This window comes from Meles meles, chromosome 2, assembly GCF_922984935.1.
Source record: "Meles meles chromosome 2, mMelMel3.1 paternal haplotype, whole genome shotgun sequence".
Lineage (NCBI taxonomy): Eukaryota > Metazoa > Chordata > Mammalia > Carnivora > Mustelidae > Meles > Meles meles.
In genome coordinates, this window is record NC_060067.1 from 143,379,196 (window position 1) to 143,400,017 (window position 20,822).

The window sequence follows — 20,822 nt, forward strand, 5'->3', positions numbered from 1 at the left end:
CAGAAGAGGAGGAGTAGCTTGTCATTCCAAGGTGCCTGTCCCCTCCTCTCTCTCTTCTTCGGGGAGCCAGACCGCCATTAGGAAGTACACATTCTTCTCTGCTCCTCCCACCACAGCTTCTATGGGGCATCTGGCAAGTCTGTCTGATCATGGGGGTCGTTATTGGTGATCTTCTTTTGTTTTTTGTTTTTCCTTTCTTTTTAAGGATTTATTTGTTTATTTCAGAGAAAAAGCACAGGCAGGAGAGGCAGGGGGAGGGGAGGAGAGAACATCATGAGGGCTCCGAGCCCACAGCAGACAGAGCCCGAAGCAGGGTTCGATCTGAGATCACTGCCTGAGCCGAAACCAAGGGTGGGACGCTCAACCAACTGAGCCACCCTGGCGCCCCAATATTAGGCAATCTTACCCACAGGTATAAACCCTATGCTCCAGCATCAGTTTTATTGATAACAAAGGCCCTACACTGACCTTCTGTCTCCCTCACTTGTAGTTCTCAACTTATCAGAACTCAGATGGGGAAGAAAACCCCTGACACCTCAATTAGACCAGACAGACTTTTCTGAGACTGTATAACCTTAGCTATGCACGTGTAGTTTCCACTGATTCCTGTAAATCCTTTAGACTCCAAGGCCAGTGCTTAGGTGAAATGGCACTGTCACTCCAGACATGGCCAGCCGATGGCAAATGACAACATTGTTCCCAAAACAAACATATGGAATCACACAGGCAGTCCTAATAGGCAACTCAACATTGATGGCTGCTGTTTTGGGCCCTTAGCAACAATGAGATACAACCTCCTCCACAACCTCATCCTGGCATCTCCTCTCCTCGGCCCCCAGAGGGTCCAGCCAATACGAGTATGTCCCAAGGCCACACTGCCCCACAGCAACAGGTGTGACTTACACTCAAGTAATCCCCACAAACACATACCATCCTTTCTTCCCTCCTAACCCTTTCCCATGTTGTTGTTGTTTTAAGATCTTATTTAATTTTTTGAGAGAGAGAGTGAGCATGTGGGTGGTGGAGGGAGAAGCAGGCTCCCCACTGAGCAGGGTGTCCCACACAGGTCTCGATCCCAGGACCCTGGGCTCATGACCTGAGCTGAAGGCAGACACTTAACCGACTGAGCCACCCAGGCACTGCATCCACAATATTTAAATAAAGATCTATATTCTATTTTCTCTGAGGTAAACAAGCAAGCTATACACAAGATGAAAGCTCAGTGAAATTAACTCTTCTAGGGAGCAGCTATATTTTAAGGGATTAATGTGTGATGAGACTAAATGATAACACGTTGATTAGATGAGGTTGAAAATTCCAAGAACACATTTCCCAGCTGGAGCCTCTGTCAACATCCCTTCCCAATTGATTGAATCTCAGCCCCCTCCAAGGACAACTGGGTACACAGGCCATGAGTTACTTATATCTTAGGGGCCATGTCCAAAGGAGGAAAAATACTGTTTATTTTTAAATTATCGGTATTACTATTATTAATAGTAGCTCCAGAAATAGCTACCATTTATGGAGTCCCAGCTCTGTGCCATTCATTATCGTGCCTCACATACATTATCTGGGTTAATTCAATCTGGCCTTGCAAAGTAGGGGTCAGGGTCCTCATTTCACAGATAAGAAACATGAAGTTCATAAACTTGCCCCCAAAGTACACAGTAAGTGCCAGAGATCAGATTCCCCAGAGACCAGGTCTGCCTGCTACCAAACATCATGTTCTTCGTACTAATTTGAGAAAAAGCCAAGATAAGAGGTCTAATGCCTCCTTGGCATTTTTATCCCCTGTCCTCTAAAAACTGAGTGAAAATACTTTGAAAATTGTGTTGAAATTGAACTGTCTCAAAATTGAAATTGAAAATAGTTGTGTCATCTATGTGGGCTGGTGAAGGTCAAAGACACTACCTCCCATTACAAGAGTTGAGTTATGGTATTCTGGAGGATTTATACCCATCCCGGCCCTTTTACCACTCTACCCCTCCTCCAACTCATTCAGTGATGTTTCTCAGAAGCCAGCTGATCCCAGTCACATCAGGACTTCACTCCAGAAAACAGTTTCTCTGAAGAGCTCACTGTGCACCTTCCTCCTGGGAACCGCCAAAAGAGCTGAAATTGATTGTTGAGCCAACAAGAAAGGAGAAAAATGCTCTTAAGAGAAAAAAAAAAAAGATGTAATGTGAAACACCAACTTTCCTACTGTCACTGGACACCTGCCAACAATATAGAATCAACACCTAAGATTAGGACAATTATAATAATACATTAAACTGCCACTCACAAAAGCATTAACTTCTGGCCCTCTCTGCTCCTGGCTGTCCCAGAAAGTACAATTCCTCCGACCTTGGTCATACACCAAAATGGACTCCACCAGCACCAGCTGGGGTTGCAAAATGGAGTCTTTTAGATGCAGTGACTACCTCAATACAATCCCAGTACAGTAAAACTTCTGGTCCCAAGGAGAACAATGGTTTTCAAATACGGATCTCCAACGTTCACCTTGATTTGGAATCCAATGATTCAAACACATTTTCAAGGACATCATATCACAGTTGTTCTTAACCCTGAATCTATGTTAGAATCACCCAGGGAGCTTTTAAAAAATACCCATGTTTACATGCCATCTGGGCCCAGGTAAAGCAGAATCTCCAGGGATGGGACCAGGTCTCCCTGTTGATTCTGATGTGCACCGGGGTGAGGACCCTTGTCCCAAGGACGCCTACACTATGCAGGAGCTAAGATGCCATCTAAGATATTTCAGCTGAGGGAGTTACAAAAGTCAAAACAGAACAACCAAAACAAAAACAACCAACCAACCAAAGACAAACAAACAAAACCTTGTTTTTTTGCTGAGCAGTACTCTGTACATATAAGGCTGACAATCACAGTTCTTCCAGAGCAAACTCAGGCCCAGGAGGTAAAGGAGTGCTTCAGGTCACATGGCAAGTCAGTGTTGAGACCCCCACCCTGTGTTACACAGTCATCAAATTATCCTGCTTGAGCAATGCCATCTTCTGCCACCTGCCACACAGGGTAAGTATTGTGCAGAGCTTGAGAAAAGAACAAAACTTCTATTCGAGGAAACAAAGGAGTAATGTGAAAGCTTCCAAAAACTTCACTTATCCAACTGGACAGCAGAATACTGCCCATTACTAAATTAGTTAATTGTCCAAATGAGTACTCAAGAATTTCCCAAGAATAAAAGCAGGGCTTGATTAATTCCCAACTATTATGGGAAGACTCATTATAGAAGAGTCAATGTTTTGAATTAATGAGAAGGAGAATCCAAGTACTGGTTGAAAAAAAACAGGCTGATAGTATACCCACTTCCTAACCCTCCTTCCGCCATTAAAAAATGGAAGCAGCAGCATGGTCAACATCCTGCCCTGCTTTCAGCACCGGTAGGTACACAGTGATCTAACAGCATTCTGGGCTGCTAACCTCACTCTCAGGATATGAATTAAGGGTTCCAGGGGAGAATCTGCAGATTAACTAAAAATGCTGTTCCTTTCTTCCTTTTAAAGGATGGCCACCAAAAAATTAAACTCAAGAGCCTCTTCATGGATCCACTAGATGGTGCAAGCTCTCCTTTTAGAGCAGACTTACCAAGAGGAGAAACTCAAGCAGGACATCAAAAATTAATATGGGTGCACCTAAACTGTGCAGCCCCTGATTACACAGGAGCCCCAAGAGAAAGGGGATTTGCTCTCAAAGAAATCTAGTTTGCAATTAACAAAAACATAAGAGAATTTTTTCTAAATTCTGCACCAGCAGCTCGTGAGTTAATTTATGCCAAGGAAGGGATCATGGAACTAAGATTTACTTCCAACAGGGAAAATGGAAAGAGATGACAATATTAAGGCTCTAGACCTGCAGTTCTGGGTTTGGTCCAAGCTTGGCCAGTAATCAGCTGTGTGAACCTGAGCAAGTCACTTAACCTCTTTGGTCTTCAATGTTTTTATCGGAAAAAGGAGGAGTTGGGACTAGACAATCTCTGGGATTATGTCTAGTACTAATATTCTGTGGGCATATATAACGTACTGTGTTCCTACCTCCAATTCAATCCTTCCATTTAGATTTGGGAAGAACTTCACACACAAAGGATACGCTTCATGAAATCCATCCAGTCTGTGAAATTTACTTAAACGATTACTAATTCCTTTACTGATAAGCATTTCTAGAATACCTACTCAGTGCCGAGCATTGGGCTGACACCTCCATCAGGGATAAGGACATGGAAACAAAGGAGTTCCTCATCTTTGCGCCACATAGAGCTCCTCTATAAAACTGAAATCTAACACGTTTCAAAGTTATAAACTCCACAAATTCTGATAGACAGAATGCTATCTTCAAAGAAAAAAAAAACTGAAAAAAAAATTAAAAATTAAAAAAAAAACTGGACAGCTAAATCTATTAGTTCTATTAAAGTACATTATCACAAATGTAAATATCACACATGCTTATCCAGAGAGTTGAACGTCTTGATAAATAACCATGAAAATGATACATTGCCAATTATTTTTAACTTGATAGATATCTCTCAATCTCTCATTTTGGACAATGTCAATTCTGGATGTGGAAAGCACATTTTAAATATGACTCTTAGAGCCATCACTTGAGTCTTGAGTCTAATTCCTTTTCCTTCTGCTTCTTTCTAGAAAATTCTATATCTTCCTTTATATTGTTTCAGCGATATCTGTCTCAAATCTGGTCCTTCCCATTGTGGACTTGTGCAACAAATAAGAGGTATCTCACTTTCAGCGAAAGCCATGTCTGCCCAACCCTAAACATGCCTTCCCTCAAGCACCTCAGTCTTTTCCCACTCCATGCCACCCGAGTGCCAGCTATCAGCCAGACATCAGTCCATCAACCTGATGAGACCCCCAACAGCTCCTACTACTTGATCTGTCCTTACCTTTTTCCTCTCTCTCCCTCCCATTTGCTTCACACACACATCACTACCTCATCACCATATCTATGTTCACACATTCACTTACTCAGAAAATAGGAAAATACCTATATGGACTAGGCCGTGTGCTAGATATGCTGCTACAGTATTTGTACGATAAATGGACATATAAATAGATGGTCTCTACTCTCACGACGTTTGTCACCTAGTAGGAGAGTAAACCCACAATGATCTTACAAGGTAACCTTTAAGTGCCACGTGAGTGATAGCAACAAAATTCTAAAGATGTGAAGAGTATTGCCTACACCTGGCTGTATCAGGAAGACTTTCGGAAGGAAGTGGCATGTGGTCGGGACACTGGAGGATGAGAAATAATTAGATAAGGTAGATGGAAGGGAAAGGCATCTCAAGGAGAGGAAAGGCATAAGCACAGGCGATTAAGTGGAAATCCAGTTCCTACTTGACACACAGTATGTGGTCCAAGACGGCTGGACTTGTCAGTCTCTGGAGAGGGAGATGTGAGGAAGTTCAGGGTTAGCCTGGGAAAAGATTCAAAGATTTAGAAGATTCACTTGGCAGAGCCCAGTCTAGCCTTAGAGTTATTTCTCCTACTACTTTGATGTCTACGGTTCCCTGCCTAGTCCCTCCTGGAAATATGCCAAATTTTATAGATTACAGATTAATGAAAGAGCTACCTGGTGATATAAAACTATGATTCTCCAACAAGTACCTAGTAAGAACTAAAAAAGTAGCAACAGAATTAACACACACCAAGCACTAACTCTCCAAGCAACACTGTAAAGTATCAACTCATTGAACCCTCACAGGTCCTGTAAAGAGGAGCCCTATTATGTCATCCACATGTTACAAAAGAGGAAACCGGCTCAGAGAAGTCAAAGTGCTGCCCAAGGGCACAGAGTTGGCAGGTGGCAGGGCTAGGGCATCAACCCCAGCAGCCTGACTCTGAAGTTCACACCATGTTAAATCCTTCATGTATTTAGCCTTACCAAAGGCAAAAGGCCAGCCTGGGAGTCACTGAGTGGAGCTAGGCAGCAGGTTCAGAAGGGTGCTCACAGAGCAGAAAACCTCTTAACTTTTCAGCATGAGTCACAGTAGGCTCAAAATTCTGTGTGCTCATAATATTCACAATCGCCAAACTGGAAGGAGCCAAGATGTCCTTCAACAGATGAATGGATAAAGAAGATATGATCCATATATACAATGGAATATTACTCAGCCATCAAAAAGGATGGATACCCAACTTTTGTACCAACATGGATGGGACTGGAGGAGATAATGCTGAGTGAAATAAGTCAAGCAGAGAGAATGAATTATCATATGGTTTCACTCAGATGTGGAACATAAGGAATAGCACGGAGGACCATAGGGGAAGGGAGGGAAAACTGAAGAGGGGGAAATCATAGAGGGAGATAAACCATGAGAGACTATTGACTATGGGAAACAAACTGAGGGTTACAGAGGGAGAGGGGTGGGAGGACAGGGTAACCAGATGACGGGTATTAAGGAGGTACGTGTTGTGATGAGCACTGGGTATTATTTGCCACTAATGAATCATTGAGCACTACATCAAAAACTAATGATGTACTAAATGCTGGCTAACTGAATATGAAAAAAAAAAGGATAAGGAAGATTAATTAATTAATTAATTAATTCCCTCATAAAGAACTCAGTCACTGCATACTAGTATGTCTAGGTTTATGTCAATGAATAAATGTGCCTTCCTCTTTGCTCCCTATTTTACATCTGTTTACTCCGGCCAGTGTTCCTGTTTGGTTTTGGGTTTTGGCACATTATTTTAAAGACACAGCATTATAAAGACAGGGACACCCCCAGGACACCAAGAAGCTAGCTTTGGGCCATGGATCCCAAGGCCAGGTCACTCTTTGCACTGTGAACATGCAAAACAAGATGGAAGATTTGGGCCGAAATTCACCTCACGGTATGCCTAGGCCTCGACGTACCACATGGCTTACCTGGAGCCTCATGTCTACAAACTGTTCAAAGACAGTGGTTCCACAGGCTGGAAACTTAGCACGAGACCTCAGATATTAATTATAAGATTTTCTTTAGAAAAAAAGAAAAGTGAACATTCCAATAGCTTCTATTATAATCTATTCCTACGTTCTCAGAGGCTTTCCACAACAAATACTCGACATTTCATTATGTTCCACAGCTGATCCACAAGGGATGCCTCTGGGATAAACAATCTACTCTCTTTGGCTTTTCTATATATTGATGAGGGGAAAAGTATATTTGTAAATGGATCTAAAATGCCTGAGTGTATCAACTTTCCACTTAATAACCAGGAAAATGGGAAGTGAAAAAAAGTAATAATGGTTACAGTGAAACAAAGAAAATCTGCCAACCCCATCTCTGCTAGTTATAGAGAGCACTCGTTTGCCTTCTGCCCACAGCACCAGAGCATGGTGCAGGGGGCCCAGTCAGCAGTACAACGATGATGCATTACATGTATTATATGATGTATTATTATATTACATGCATATTATATATATATGTGTAATATATATCATTATATATGTGTATATATATCATTATATATGTAATGATAAATATTAAATGTATTATATGATGTATCAATGCATATTGTGTATGCATATATGATGCATATATTATGTATTAATGCATATATGATACATATGATGTAACAATATGCATATTATACATATGTGTGTAATATATATCATTACATGTATATATATCTTTATATATATGTAATGATATATATTACATGTATTATATGATGTATCATTATACTGTAATATACATGACCCGTTTTCCCACTGCCAGTGTATGCCAGTTTTCCTACTGCCAAGCTGACCACATTACCATTTGAAAGAAGTTTTTGTGGTACTGATATCACTGTACACATATCTTCACAGTATTACACAGGAGAGCAGAGTTGGTTTCACAGTATACACAATGGCACTTGTCCAACACCCTGAACAATGGGAGGTACTTCTCACAATGGAACACTGCACACACTAGGGAGCAGACAGCCATTCTTAGAACCCACACACCAGAACTCAACAATGTCCTTGCACTACTCACCTTAGATGCTACGACTACTAAGGCTGTAAATGATGAAGTATTTTGACTTGTGCTATCTGCTTTGGTGGCTAAAACAGCTCCAGAGGGAGGCAGAAGAGACTGTATCCCCTTTTGAATGCCTAGCTCGTTTGGGAAAGCTTCACTGCTGCCCAAAGCTCTGCTCTCTACCTCCTCATCTGATCTCACAGTCTTGGCAGGCTGCCAGCATGGGGTTTACCTTAAACAGGGTAAGCCCCTCGAGATGGCATGTAAAACAGGGACCCGTGTCTTCGGAATCCTCCTCCAGTGAAAAAGCGTAAGAAGCCAACATGCCAGCAGAAGGGCTGAGGTCAGTACCATCACCCAGCGTGGCCCATGCAGCTCCTGGTTGCTGGCTAACAGGAGAAGTGTCAGCCCTACCTATTGAATCAGATCCTGCAACTCAGGACTTTGAGAGTAAGGAGTTCCCAGGTGATTGTCTTTGCACATTTACACTCGGGAATCTCTAGCACCGAGACTCAGAATAAGCAGGCGAAGAATCCTAGGTACAACTGAGTTGACATCCCATTCTAGAGAAAGAAGGAAAGAGTAAATCCAAAAGTTTGGCTGTCTGTGAGATGAGATGAAAATGGGTGAAGGAACAATAAGCCTAGGAGAGATTCCCTGTCTAGTAACACAGTGTCACGTGAAGGCTGTCTCATTTCAGAGACCCAGCTGGTGCAGTTAATGGGTGATGTGCATGTAGTACTAAGTGCCGGAGACAAAAGGCTCTTTAAATGCGGCGCCTCACTGATTCTTCCCAACGGCCCACTAAGGCAGGTACTGTTTTACCCATATGTAATACATAGAGACGAAGGTACTTGCCACAATCACGTTGCTAGTTAAGTAGCAAAGAGCCAGACTCAAACTAAAGTCTCTCTGGCCTCAAGACCCATTTTTTGACACGTGAAGCTAGACTGCTTCCCCAAAATGTGTTAATCAGATATAATGTATTAACTGAATATATTAGATGGCACACACTTACCTTCAGTTTTTAATTAATAAATCAAGGATTTCCAAGTCAAAGCCTGTTATAAGTGCCACTAAAATCTCCCAGGTCTATTTAATGGCTGCCTCTCAACGGACAGAGCAATTATTAATTGAGGCTGTCTGAAGCTGGCCTGCTGGATAGGATTTCTTCAGTCCAAATTCCAGGACACGACTGCTGCTGTGTGTGTCACACACCTGCAGGCCCACGACGGGACGGGCCTTTCAATCACCTCACTCACCTGCCACCACTGACGGACCACAGTGATCCCTACAACTGGCCTCTGGGCCTGCGTGCTACTCTCCTGTTTCAATCCGGGGTGACCGAGGGGACAGAACGAATGTGGGACCACCACCACTGCCATCCTAGCTCCTCTGTTGCACCTGGATCCCCAGCATCAGGCAGGGAGCACGAGGCAGTGATAGAAGCTGGAGATGGCAGCAGGTGCATCAAGCCCTCCTGCTGAGCTCAAGCATCGCAGCCTCCCCAGCTGCCAGCTGGCCCCAAACGGAACACCTGCCTCCCTGCCCAGCACCGCTGGAGCCTGCCTCAGGCTGTGAGGCAAGAGCAGCAGCTTCTAGAAGGAGTGACCTCATTTCTCTAGGGTATCCCTGGGACCTTCACTTCACACCAGACCGGAGCTCTGTCGGTCAGTTAGGCGCACAGGTAGGCTTTCAGCATGTTGGAGGATGGAATCATTTTCAATGCCTGGATGACTCTAGGCGTGGTAAGAAACAGAGCTCCATATGAACAAGTTTAGCTCAACATCATTGAAGATGATGGAAGAGGAAGAGGAATAAGCAGCTAGTGGGAAGAAAAAGGGGGGGCTGGGAGGAGTAGGCAGGATAATACATCCAGAGCCTTTAGTGATTGGGTCAATAATGTAGAGAATGACTTTTAAAAAGCAGATTACTGAGATACCTGAGTGGCTCAGTCAGTTAAGTGTTTGCCTCTGGCTCAGGTCATGATCCCAGGGTCCTAGGATCGAGTCCCGCATTGGGCTCCCTGCTCTACAGGGAGCCAGCTTCTCCTTCTCCCTCAGCCTGCCACTCCCCCTGCTTGTGCATATGCTCACTCTCTCTCTCTCTCTCTGACAAATTTTTTTAATTAAAAATAAATAAAAAGCAAATTACTGAAATGCATAAGTAGAAATATGAAATGCAGAGACCAAGATATGATTCCATGACAGCTTGTCATATGGCCAACGCCAGAGCTGGAGCCTAGTTCGGAGCTCCATGACTCAAGGCAAACTGTCAATGATTTGGCAAAGAACCACCACATTCGAAAAATAAGATCCCAAAATTCCAGGGCCAAGAGAGCATTCTTATTCCATGCTTTTGATTCCTTCTTTTTTCCAATTTCCCACTGAAAGGAATGCCCTGATCAGTGATGTTTTGCAGCATTACTGGGACCAGACACAAAACTTTATGGTGTTTTTCATTAGGAAGTAACACGGACTACAGCAGTGCACCATGCCGGGCCTCCAGAGACGCAACAGGAATCAGCCAAAAGAGCTGGCAGGGCCTGGTCTCTGCGCTCTGGCCACTCCAGAACCCCATCCCCACCTTCTCCTGGACTAGAGGTGCGTGAAGAAGGGTGGATGGGAGACATGGAGCGAAGGGACACTGACGTGACAGTCTGCTCTGCCCACTCTGCCCTGGAGACCAAGAACAGTAGGACCTAAGAAGTCAGCACATGCCTCCCGTCACCTCAGCACCCAGTTACAGCTCATTAATATGTATCAGGAGTGATCACTTGAAGTCAGTGTTTAAACATCCCCAGCTAGCAAGAGCCCCGCTGGGCTCTCGACGGGTCCCACCCACCCAACCCACAGACACACTAAGAGCACATGGGTGACGCACAAGTGTGGCTGTTCCCAGCCTCTCAAAATCTCCATCTTCTTCAGTCCCCAAAAAACTTCCATCCATCAACCCAAGTCAATAAGCCATGAGTTATTGAGCTCACAGGATACAGATCATGATGTATGTATGTGCGTGTTTAGAAGACAAGATGGTAAAACAAATGGGCTCCACGGTGGCTTAGAGGACGCCAGTGCACATGCCTTAAAGGAAATGGCTGGAATTATTCTACCTGTGTATATTGTTCAAACACGGTTTCAGCGCACAAGAGACTGTGGGAAAATCCAGGTTTTCTTACAGATTTTTGGCTTCTGTTTTTCCAAGCACACTTGTATAGAATACCTTGCTGAGTGAAAACAGCCACCTGCTCTTCATAGAAACCAAAGAAAGGTATAGGCTTTCTTTGAGGTCACAGGGATCCCTGCGAATGCCTGTGAGCTGCATGCGGGAAAGGAAGGTGTGTCATTCATTATTTTCCCTGCCCTCCCTCCCTTCCTTCAGCACACTCCCCCTTCAACGTCTCCGCCTCCAACAACTACACACAGCCCCAAACTTCTGCCCTAATTTCCTAACAGTCTCCAAAAACAGAGCCAAGGAATCCACCAAACAGAGAACATACTAGTTCACAAGACATTGATTTGACCGAAATAATATGACTGAGCCCCTGATGTTATTCCTACGCCCTTCCCCTCCAGGTGCCTTGCTAGTCCCCTCTTTCTTACCATGCTGGGGCCAGGGCAGGCCCTGAGGCATCTCCTGTCCACCCAGGAGCCCTGAACAACACACCGGCACAGAGATTCTTCCGAGCTAGTAACAAGGCCAACCAGCTTGCCTCACTTTCAGTTCTAGCTCTACAACACAGCCCGATCACCACGTTCAAAAACGTCTTCAAAAAGATCACCTGCAGAGGAGGGGCTAAGCTAACCTGGGCTGAAAGCCAAGAGTCTGGCTTTGATACTCTAAATCTGAGAAGCAGAGCAGGTCCCTCAGGCCAAGAGATCCCTCCAGTGGTGAAGGATTTTCCGGCCACCTGCATAGAGCACAGTTGATTGCGGAGTTGATCAGCGGAAGGCCGAGACCCATGCACGACCATATTCAGGGAAGGAAGGGGGAAAGTGAAGTCCGTGCTGCTCACAGACTCTACTGGTGAACTAGGAGAGTCTTCAGAGTGGACGATTATCAAAGGGGAACAGAGATCCCCAGGGAGTCAGAAGTGTTGGGCTCGTTAATAAAGCAATTCTTTAAAATCCCAATACTTTTCAACAACGTTTAAGTGCATTTCATGATCTAGCCAGGGTAAAGCTGGCTGGCACACATGGGAAAAAGAAAAGCAGTCATCTTTTTCAGGTAGTCTGGAAGGGTTTTAGGGTAGTGAGTAGGATACCTTCTCTCTAGGATCTTTGTTCCTTGTATCCCTGTGTTCTTCAGCCCTCTCCCTTCTGCGGAACCCCCTTCCTTTCTGCTATTTTTCAGTTCACCGCCACACTTCCCCAAATGCCAGCCATACCTGCTGCCTTATTTTGTCACCTGCAGATTGGTCCCGAACCTCTTATCCCCAGTGCCCCTCTGCAGGGAAACTGCTCACCTGGGAGTCAGGTTAGGGTCCCTCCCGGTCCTCATTCTCCCTGTTCCTGACATGACCACAGATGTCATTTCCAGATGGTGAAGTTTCTGTCACCTTGGGTCACTGGGTGAGGAGAACATGGAGAAGAGCTACCTGCAACTGTCCAGCCCATACTCCAAGATGGACAAGCAGTGTGAACAAACAGACATTTGTTGTTTCAGCCCGAGATGCTGGTTTCGTTCGTGACCGTGGCCTGCTCATTTTGACTGGTGTACTAAACGCCTTCAACAAGCTCATCCTGACCAAAAAGACCGCGTGCATGCGGGGACCATTTGAACTTCTGAATATTCTGTGCACAAGCAAGCAAGTATACAGGTCCATTGTTTTCACAACTACAATCAGGAAAGCCATGGAAACCAGCCAACCGTTTGGAAACACAGAAACCCACCTCTTAGACCTCCAGCTACAGGGAGTGAAAGCCACCACGGGCCCCGGCTACTGTACTCTGAAATCCTCACCACACATCCCACAGGCTGTCTCCCCAGAAAACGCGGCCTTCTCTGATGGATCTTCTCAGAGTACAGAGCACTTTAAAGAGGACACGCTAGCCAACCTCTCCCCCTGCTTCCCTTGGGGTCACATTTGCACTGCAGTCCGACAACTCTCCCTGCTCCCTATTTTCTCTCTCACAAGCATTTCCCCTAATAAAACCCTTGCATATTTAATCCTCTGTCGGCATCTGCTTCTCTGAGAACCCAGACTAATCCAACCATCCCGATGAATATTCAGTCTTGAAAATTTAGCTTTAATAAATTAAACATACAGAGACAACAGAACTCACTCTTGCTGGTTAAGGGCTATTAAAAGTCATAAATAACCAGGTTTGTACAATGTGATGTCCACATCTATGTCTGGCTCTAATTCCTAAAAGATCCATAGGAACATGGTATCATTTTTTCTAGTGTGACTTTTACAAAGTATGATTTTAAACCTATCTCCAACAATTGGTCTTTTCCTAAATGTCCAAACAGGCTTCCAATCCTTTATTCTAAACCCTGGAGACCATGCATATCTTGGAATTCAAACTTTTCATAGTTTAGAAAAGTAATGTGTACATTGGCCATATTTGACTAACCCAGCAGGTCCAAGGCCGCACTCTATAGTCAAATATAGTACTATTTCTTCCACAAAACATACAAATTATGAACACAAGTGGAATAAAACCAAACATCCTCAAGATAGTTCAGGTAAGGGTTTGCCACCAAATGAGTTCAGCAAAGGTTAGGTTGTGCTGCCATTTCAATTATTAAAAAGGAAAAAAAAATTAGGGTTTTTCTAAGCTTTTCGAATTTCTGAGTTGTGGATAAGGGACTATGGACCAGTGTATCTGCACTACAAAAAACGTGTAGCCCTTTGAAAAAAATCAAAAACACCTTTGCACTAACACAGAAGAATGACTGGTCACATCCCAGCACTGGATGGAGAAAGCATGTAGCAGAAGGACTCAGAGAGAGAGCGCTATATCGTGCACACAGAGACTGGGGAGAGGTGAGGGAGAGACAGCCTTCACTTGCCAAGCGCCCACACCCCACCTCTCATTACCCACAACTCTTCATGATGACTTCATCTCTGGTTAGGAAATGCTGTGGAAATACAGTTTATGAGAATTGATTGTGATATAGGCATATGTTTAAGTATGAATTTATTTCTATTATTTATGAAACAGAGAGAATGAGTTCACCTCTGCAAACCACCTACATGGATGAGATGGCCAGTAACTAAAATGTCACACATGAATTGGGAGCTGAGAGCATACACAATGGAAATTTATTTAGGATACTAAATGGAACACAAAATATGAAAAATCTAGACAGAAACTCCTACAGTAGTAGGCCTGAGACATCCAGGTACCCCTTCCCTTATCAGAGGAAAGGACACTCGCTCTAGGAGGTGAGTGCTCTCACTAGGAACTCCCCCAGAAGCACCCAGTTCTGGACTTCTTCCTTCATCTGCCTTGGGGCCCCTGTCTGGCCACTCACAGGAGGCTCCTTCTTCAACCCCTGAGAGCCAAGAGCCAGAGGGGAGGCTGATCACCCTCTCCCTTGCCCTGCCTCCTTCCTAAAAATTTTCATTCCAAATGATTAAAACACACACACACCCCGATTGGGGAGCAAAGAGAAAAATAAATTAGGGAGGAAATATTCTCCCTAGTCTCTAAATAGCCTTGGGAGAAATTGCCTGCAATGGATAAAAGTTAGGGAATTTTAATTAGGGGTTGGAAATTCAAATCTAATATAGCAACGTTCCCTTTGCATTTTATGTAATCAGCACTGACTGCATTTTTTTTTCATATTAAGAATGTATTCCTAACTTCATGATCTTAAAAGACCTCATATTTTAATTATAGGCATAAGAGAGCAATATTAGTTAATATATATAAAGTGCTGTTAAAATTCCCTGTGAACCACTGCCTGGGAAAGCATCACGTGCCAGCACTCTGCTTGCCACTTTAACAAACCTCATTCCACTTGTGGGCTATTTACTTAGCGTCCCAAGTCCAAGGCTCTGTCCTTGGCACCAGAGATAGCCCAGTGAACAAGGCAGGTGTGAACCTTACCCACAAGAAGCAGGCAAGCCACTGTGGAGACAGCCATTAAACAAGTTATTGCACATTTAATGATTTGATTCCACTTGTGGTTACTGCTGTGAAGGAGTAGCAGAGAGGGACCAGTCGGATCCTCATAAGAGTCTCTGACGTGGAGCCCATCCTCAATTATGGATAAAGAGTTATCATTAATATTTGTAATATTAAGGTATGGTAATTATAGTAATGTAAAATATCCTGAACAAATAATCATTATAATTATCTCTATTACAATAATGACTTGGGAAATTATTTTATATCAACTGGTCAATGAGGAAGGCATGGAACTAAATGAGGAAGAAAGTCTAAATGTGTGCGAGAGTATATGGATAATGACTCCCAAAGAATTTCAGTAGCAATGTGGTATTCCATGGAGAATTCCTCCATGCAGAGGCTTAGAGACCCTCCATATAAGACATCCACCGCACCTCTGGAATGGCAAGACACCAACAGAAGGACAACCTGAAAACAAACACGAGGTTTGCATTTTCACAAGATATGTCCTTTATTTTCCAAGACAGATTTAATTTTGAATGCTTGTTCCCTCTAGGCCCATAAACCACTAAAATCACCTAGAAGCATCAATATTTTGATGTTTAAGCCACATTCAAGATTACCTCTTGAACTTAGAAGTAACAAAAAGCACACTGTCAGATCAGGAACACTGTTTGTTATGGAAAATACTGCCACTACGTGCAAAAGGCAGTAAATGGTAAAAGACGAACATCTTCTATCAGGACCTGTGGCTCTAAACTTGAAGCCCCATTCCCATGGCTTCAAAGTTGCCATAATAAGGCATTCTTTGATTCTGTAAAATGAGAGCCCATGGAAATGGTACTTCCATATGCAGAAATGTGGGCATCCCATCAAAACAACATGTGATAAACTTACTCTTCATCTCCCTATGAGGGCTGGCAACTCTACTAACTCGACAAAGATTCTCTGAACTCAATACTCTATGGGTCTCTTTGCTCAGTGAAGAAAAACTTATAATTAGAATTCTAGGTCCATGGGTGTCTCCTGACAGCTCACAACGGAAATGCTATCAGTTGATTTATTATACAAAATGAGAGCATCATAAGGAATCCAGAGTGGTGCTAATGAGACAACCAACCTTTGCTGGGACCTTAACTTGCTTCACTTTAATTTTCACTGTCACAGAATTGTTATTAAAAACATCAAATTCTATTAAGGAGATGGCAAATCCATGGCCCCTGTGTTATCCTGGCCCCTTTCCCCACCACAGTAAGCCCTGCACTCTCTAGGACAGGCCTGGCCTCGGAGGACAGCCCAACGGAGTGTTCCAAGAAGCTACTACCCGTGACTGACATAAACACAAGAATCATTTTGCCAGTCCTCAGGTAGACTGTCTTACTCAACGTTCCATGATGCAGTGTTCTATGACACCAAACGGATCCCAACAGACTTCAGCTGTCACCACCATTAAGATCTATCTTTCATATTGCTGAGGAACATGAATGGAATAAGAAGAAGAATCAGGTTAAAGTCACCATCGAGTCAATTACACTGTTCACCACCCTCAGCTTCTGTCAGCTGTACCACCAACAGATAAGATCGCCTCAGCCAATCACTGACCTTGTGGAGTGCAGGAGCCAAGACCGGTACCAAGAATCCATTGTAAATATAATTGACAAGCTGATTGCGAATCAAGGGGTGAGCCACCTAAGAGAGAAAGAGGCAGTCATGAAAAAGGCAAAGAGTTTCATCTTTAGGTCTTCTTAAAATCACACATTTCTGTGAACATCCTAAATTCAAAAAGGAAATTCAAATTCTGGCCATTTATTCCATGGTTAAAAAATAATTCAGACTTCAAATGGCCACACAATTTTTTCAGATGGTTTATTCCAATATAAACAGCTTGGACTTTCAAATTTTAAAATTGGTAATTTTAAGTTTCAAATTAAAAAAAGAAAAAGCAGATAAGAAATAGACTGAATATATGTAAGGACACATAAATTAAAATTAACGAATTGTATAATTTTGCTCTATAACTTCATCTATGTCCCAATGAACTTGTGCCTATTTAAAAACAAAAGTGTAACTGTCAAAGTGGATAATTCAATACATTTATTATGCTGGCAAAAAGAATTTGTGCTGACGATGCATTTTCTACCCATCATTTATATTGAAGAGGAAGGCATTTAGAAATTCTTATCATAAAAAATAAGAATCTTTTCAAAAGGAGAAAACATTACCACAAGTACACTTCCTATATTTCATTTTTAAAATATATTTAGCATGGATAAGTCTTTACTAATATCTTTTGTGAGTAATCTTTTCAGTGGTACCCCCAAACAAATAAAAAAAAATCTTTAAAGTATATGACCTCGATTTCAAAATATAGTATAAAATATATCATTTCTCTGCCTTTAACCATGCCTGTTAGCTTTACTTCTCTTTCTTAAAAAAATAATAATAAAATCAAACAATAAAGTGAAAAGCAATTTCTAGGGAAGTAAAGCTAGATCTTTAAATTACTGATAATCTCTCTCCGTGTGTACATTAGGAAAGGAACTAATAGTTTCATCTTTTTTATTTCCACACGCTTCTGCAAGAAATGTTGATAGACTGTAATATTAAAGGGGAAAAAAAACCTTAAGATATAATCCATTTATCTTATATAAATAAAACTTCCTTTGACTTAGCAATAAAAATGAGATAGGAACTAAAGTAATTTACTTGCATTTTCTTCCAGAAGCTATTTCTTTATTTGGTAGATAAACAGATTATAACTAACATTTTTCACCTTACAATCAACATAAAGAAAATTTGATTTCTTAATAAATCCAATATGAAGGTAATATGCATTTGTATAGAAATGAAACATTTTTTTATGAAAAACCACTACATCCTTAACTATATATAAAATCCAATTTTTATTGAAAAACAGTAACAAGAAATCTAAAGGTAAAAATCTAATCAAGAAGCCAAATGCACTAGAGTTCAGTGGTTGTTTTTTTTTTTTCTTCCCCCCGAAGCAGACCAATTTCAAAGCACAGATTTAATTTGTGCTGCTAAGAAGATGCTTAACTTCGTCTAAATTCAATTGGGATAACAATATTCTTTATGTGGTATGCACCATTAAGCAAAATAAAGTGTTTTCCTTTGTGTACTCCCAAGAAGACCTTGAAGTAAGAGTGGTATAATTTGGCATACTTAGAAGCCTAAAAATATCTATTTAATGAGTCAAGCACTGAACTTATTTTTGATGGTTAAGTGGATAATCAAAACAGAATTAACACTTTTTATAAGGAGGAGAAAGAAAATCCACTCATTTTTTTTTCCTCAATTAAAACTTCCCCAAACCTGTAAACTAACATTTTTTTCTTCATCCAAGGACATTCGGTATTCTTAAAAGAAAGCACCACTACTCCACAGACATGAACATTTTTAAAAGGAGTGCTGATAAATTCATTTTTTACACCGCTTGGATTCTGAACGGACAGAACCAAGGGCTCCTTGGCGGCGCTCTGGTACCTGAATGACGGCGTTGCAGAACTCCAGGGAGTTCATGAACTGGACGAGAGGAGGGAGCAGGAGCCAGTCGTCTTTCAGAAGGCAGTGCCACTCCTCACCCTTCTCTTCCAGCTTGGTAGGCAGGGAAGAGTAGAGACCACTGAGCCCAGTTGCAAGTACCTGTGTTCACAAATACAACATAAGCCCTTTTCCAAAGTTCTTAGCCCACACCCAACAGCTGCCAGGGGATGAGCATGCCACTGGTCCAAAGCCCACGCTCGAAGCAGCAAGGCCTCAGCTAGCTGGGCGGGATTCAGCGGGTGGGGACAGCAGAGTAGGACGAGGCCGGCGGAGGACAGCGTGGTACTGGAAGGAGCTGGCTCATACGCTCACGGTTAATTAGGCTTGCTCATCTCTTCCTTGCCAGGCATATGGTGGGCTAGCAGTGTGGGGAGTGAGGGACATACATGCAGAGATGAAGATAACATGATTCTGCCCCAAGGTGTTCCAGAGAGAGGCAGACCCACGAACAACGCACAAGGGTGAAACACACTGCGAGCAAAGCCGGAAGGCCTGGGAGGAAGCCCTAGACAGAGGCAGCCCATGACGGAAGAGCCCACAGGTTGAACCACCAGCAGCTTTCTGAGAAAGATGACTGCAGACTTGGGAAAGGTCATGACCAATACATGCATGTTTACAGTCTAGAAATCCAGCATTTGGGATCTGCGCAAATGACAGCAGGAAGAAGTGGGGGTCAGGCATCAGAGGTGACGATGACTGTTCACACAGAGCTAAGGTAGGTGTAAGTGGAAGCACCAGCCAGAAGACAAGAGAGCAGGAAGTGAAGTTGCGCATCACGTGGGAGGTGGCTATGAGGGTGCCCTAGCGAGGCCTCTGTCAATCCAGTAAGAACCCAAATCTCATGGGGTTTCCTTCCCCCTTTGTTGCCAGCATGAAACTTCCAGCATTTGGGCTACGTAAGTGAGGGTGAAGGAGACCTCGAATCCGTCAGGTCACCCAGCTTGGTCCTTAAGAAAGCGGTGATGCCTTTAATAAACATAGAGCTGTAGGGAAGAAACACACACTTTCACTGGGCACCTGTCAATTCTACCTCACAGAGTATAAGACCAAGGAAAACAATGAATTTCACAGTCCTAGAGGCCTCCCAACTGGGAAGTGGTGCTAGCAAACCACACCTTCGAGACCCCAACTGGAGGCCACGCCAAGCACGGGCAGGAGATGCACAGAAGGGAGGCAGGGCAGGGATCTGTAAGAAGCATTGCTTCATGGTAAACCCTAAGGTTATGAAGAACTCAAATCAGACTGAAACATCCAAGGAAATGTTCAATCCTGAGTTTGGCCCAGAAAAGAAAGGGTGATGTATTCATTGATCTCACAGCCTAGCAAGAGATGAACAGGCCAATCACAATAGTGCGATAAATACTCAGAATGTGTAATAGGAAAAATAGGGTGCCGTGGATATACAAGAGGCCCTCACCCTAGACCTGCGGGGTTGGGAGCAGGAATTGTTCTTAGAAGTGCTGTCCAAGCTGCTGAAGAATAAATAGGAGGGAACCCAGAAAAGCATCTTGGAAGATGTACAAAAGCTCCAAGTAGTAAGAAAAGATGGCACCTTCCAGGAACTAAGAGAAGGGCAGCACTATTGGAACATAGGAGCAGAAATAGCACCAGACAGGGTAAGCAGGAGTCGGATCCCACAGGGTTCTGAAGGCCTAGGAAAAGAACGTGAGGGATACTGCAGTGGGGAGCCCACTAGACAGATGTGTGCCTCTGATGCTTAGGAGAGGGATATGGACTAGAGGTGAATATCCGGAGCCATCCATATGTAGATGGCACCTCAAGCCCAGAGAAAGGAAGAAAGGGAGGCTCAGACAGATGAGATAAAACAAAATAATCCAGTGTTTGGCATCAGAAACAGAAAGTCAGAAAGAAGTGTGGCAACAGGCAGTTGAACTTGGAAAAATTCTCTGCAAACTCACCATTGCTCTCCTAGTCCCTGTCCTATGCCCACAGCACCCTCTGTGCCCCTCTGTGGAGCAGTGGTCCTTCTTGCATTTAGTTTGTTGGCCATCTTCTCCAGCTCAGCTGGTCTGACTTGTTCATTCTTGTCCACACTGGAGGTGTGGCTGATCTGTCCAGTCAGGTATGCTGAACATCAGATGCTAGCAGGACTTGCCATGAGTAATACATCCCACTCGACAACAGAGTACAGGCCTGGAGACTGAGAATCTGAAGGTCTTCATGTAGGG

At 43.3% G+C, this 20,822-nt stretch overlaps 1 protein-coding gene across 2 annotated transcripts in view; it reads right to left on the minus strand.

Annotated features, from left to right (window-relative positions):
- The window catches only part of FHIP1A (FHF complex subunit HOOK interacting protein 1A), a 228,112-nt gene that overhangs the window by 38,149 nt on the left and 169,141 nt on the right, over nt 1–20,822 (minus strand). For both annotated transcript variants that reach the window (XM_045993518.1, XM_045993525.1), the window contains 2 exons: nt 18,574–18,732; nt 16,672–16,758 (listed from right to left, as the gene is read on the minus strand). In XM_045993518.1, the coding sequence (XP_045849474.1) occupies nt 16,672–16,758; nt 18,574–18,732 (246 nt within the window). The remainder of the gene's footprint in view (nt 1–16,671; nt 16,759–18,573; nt 18,733–20,822) is intronic.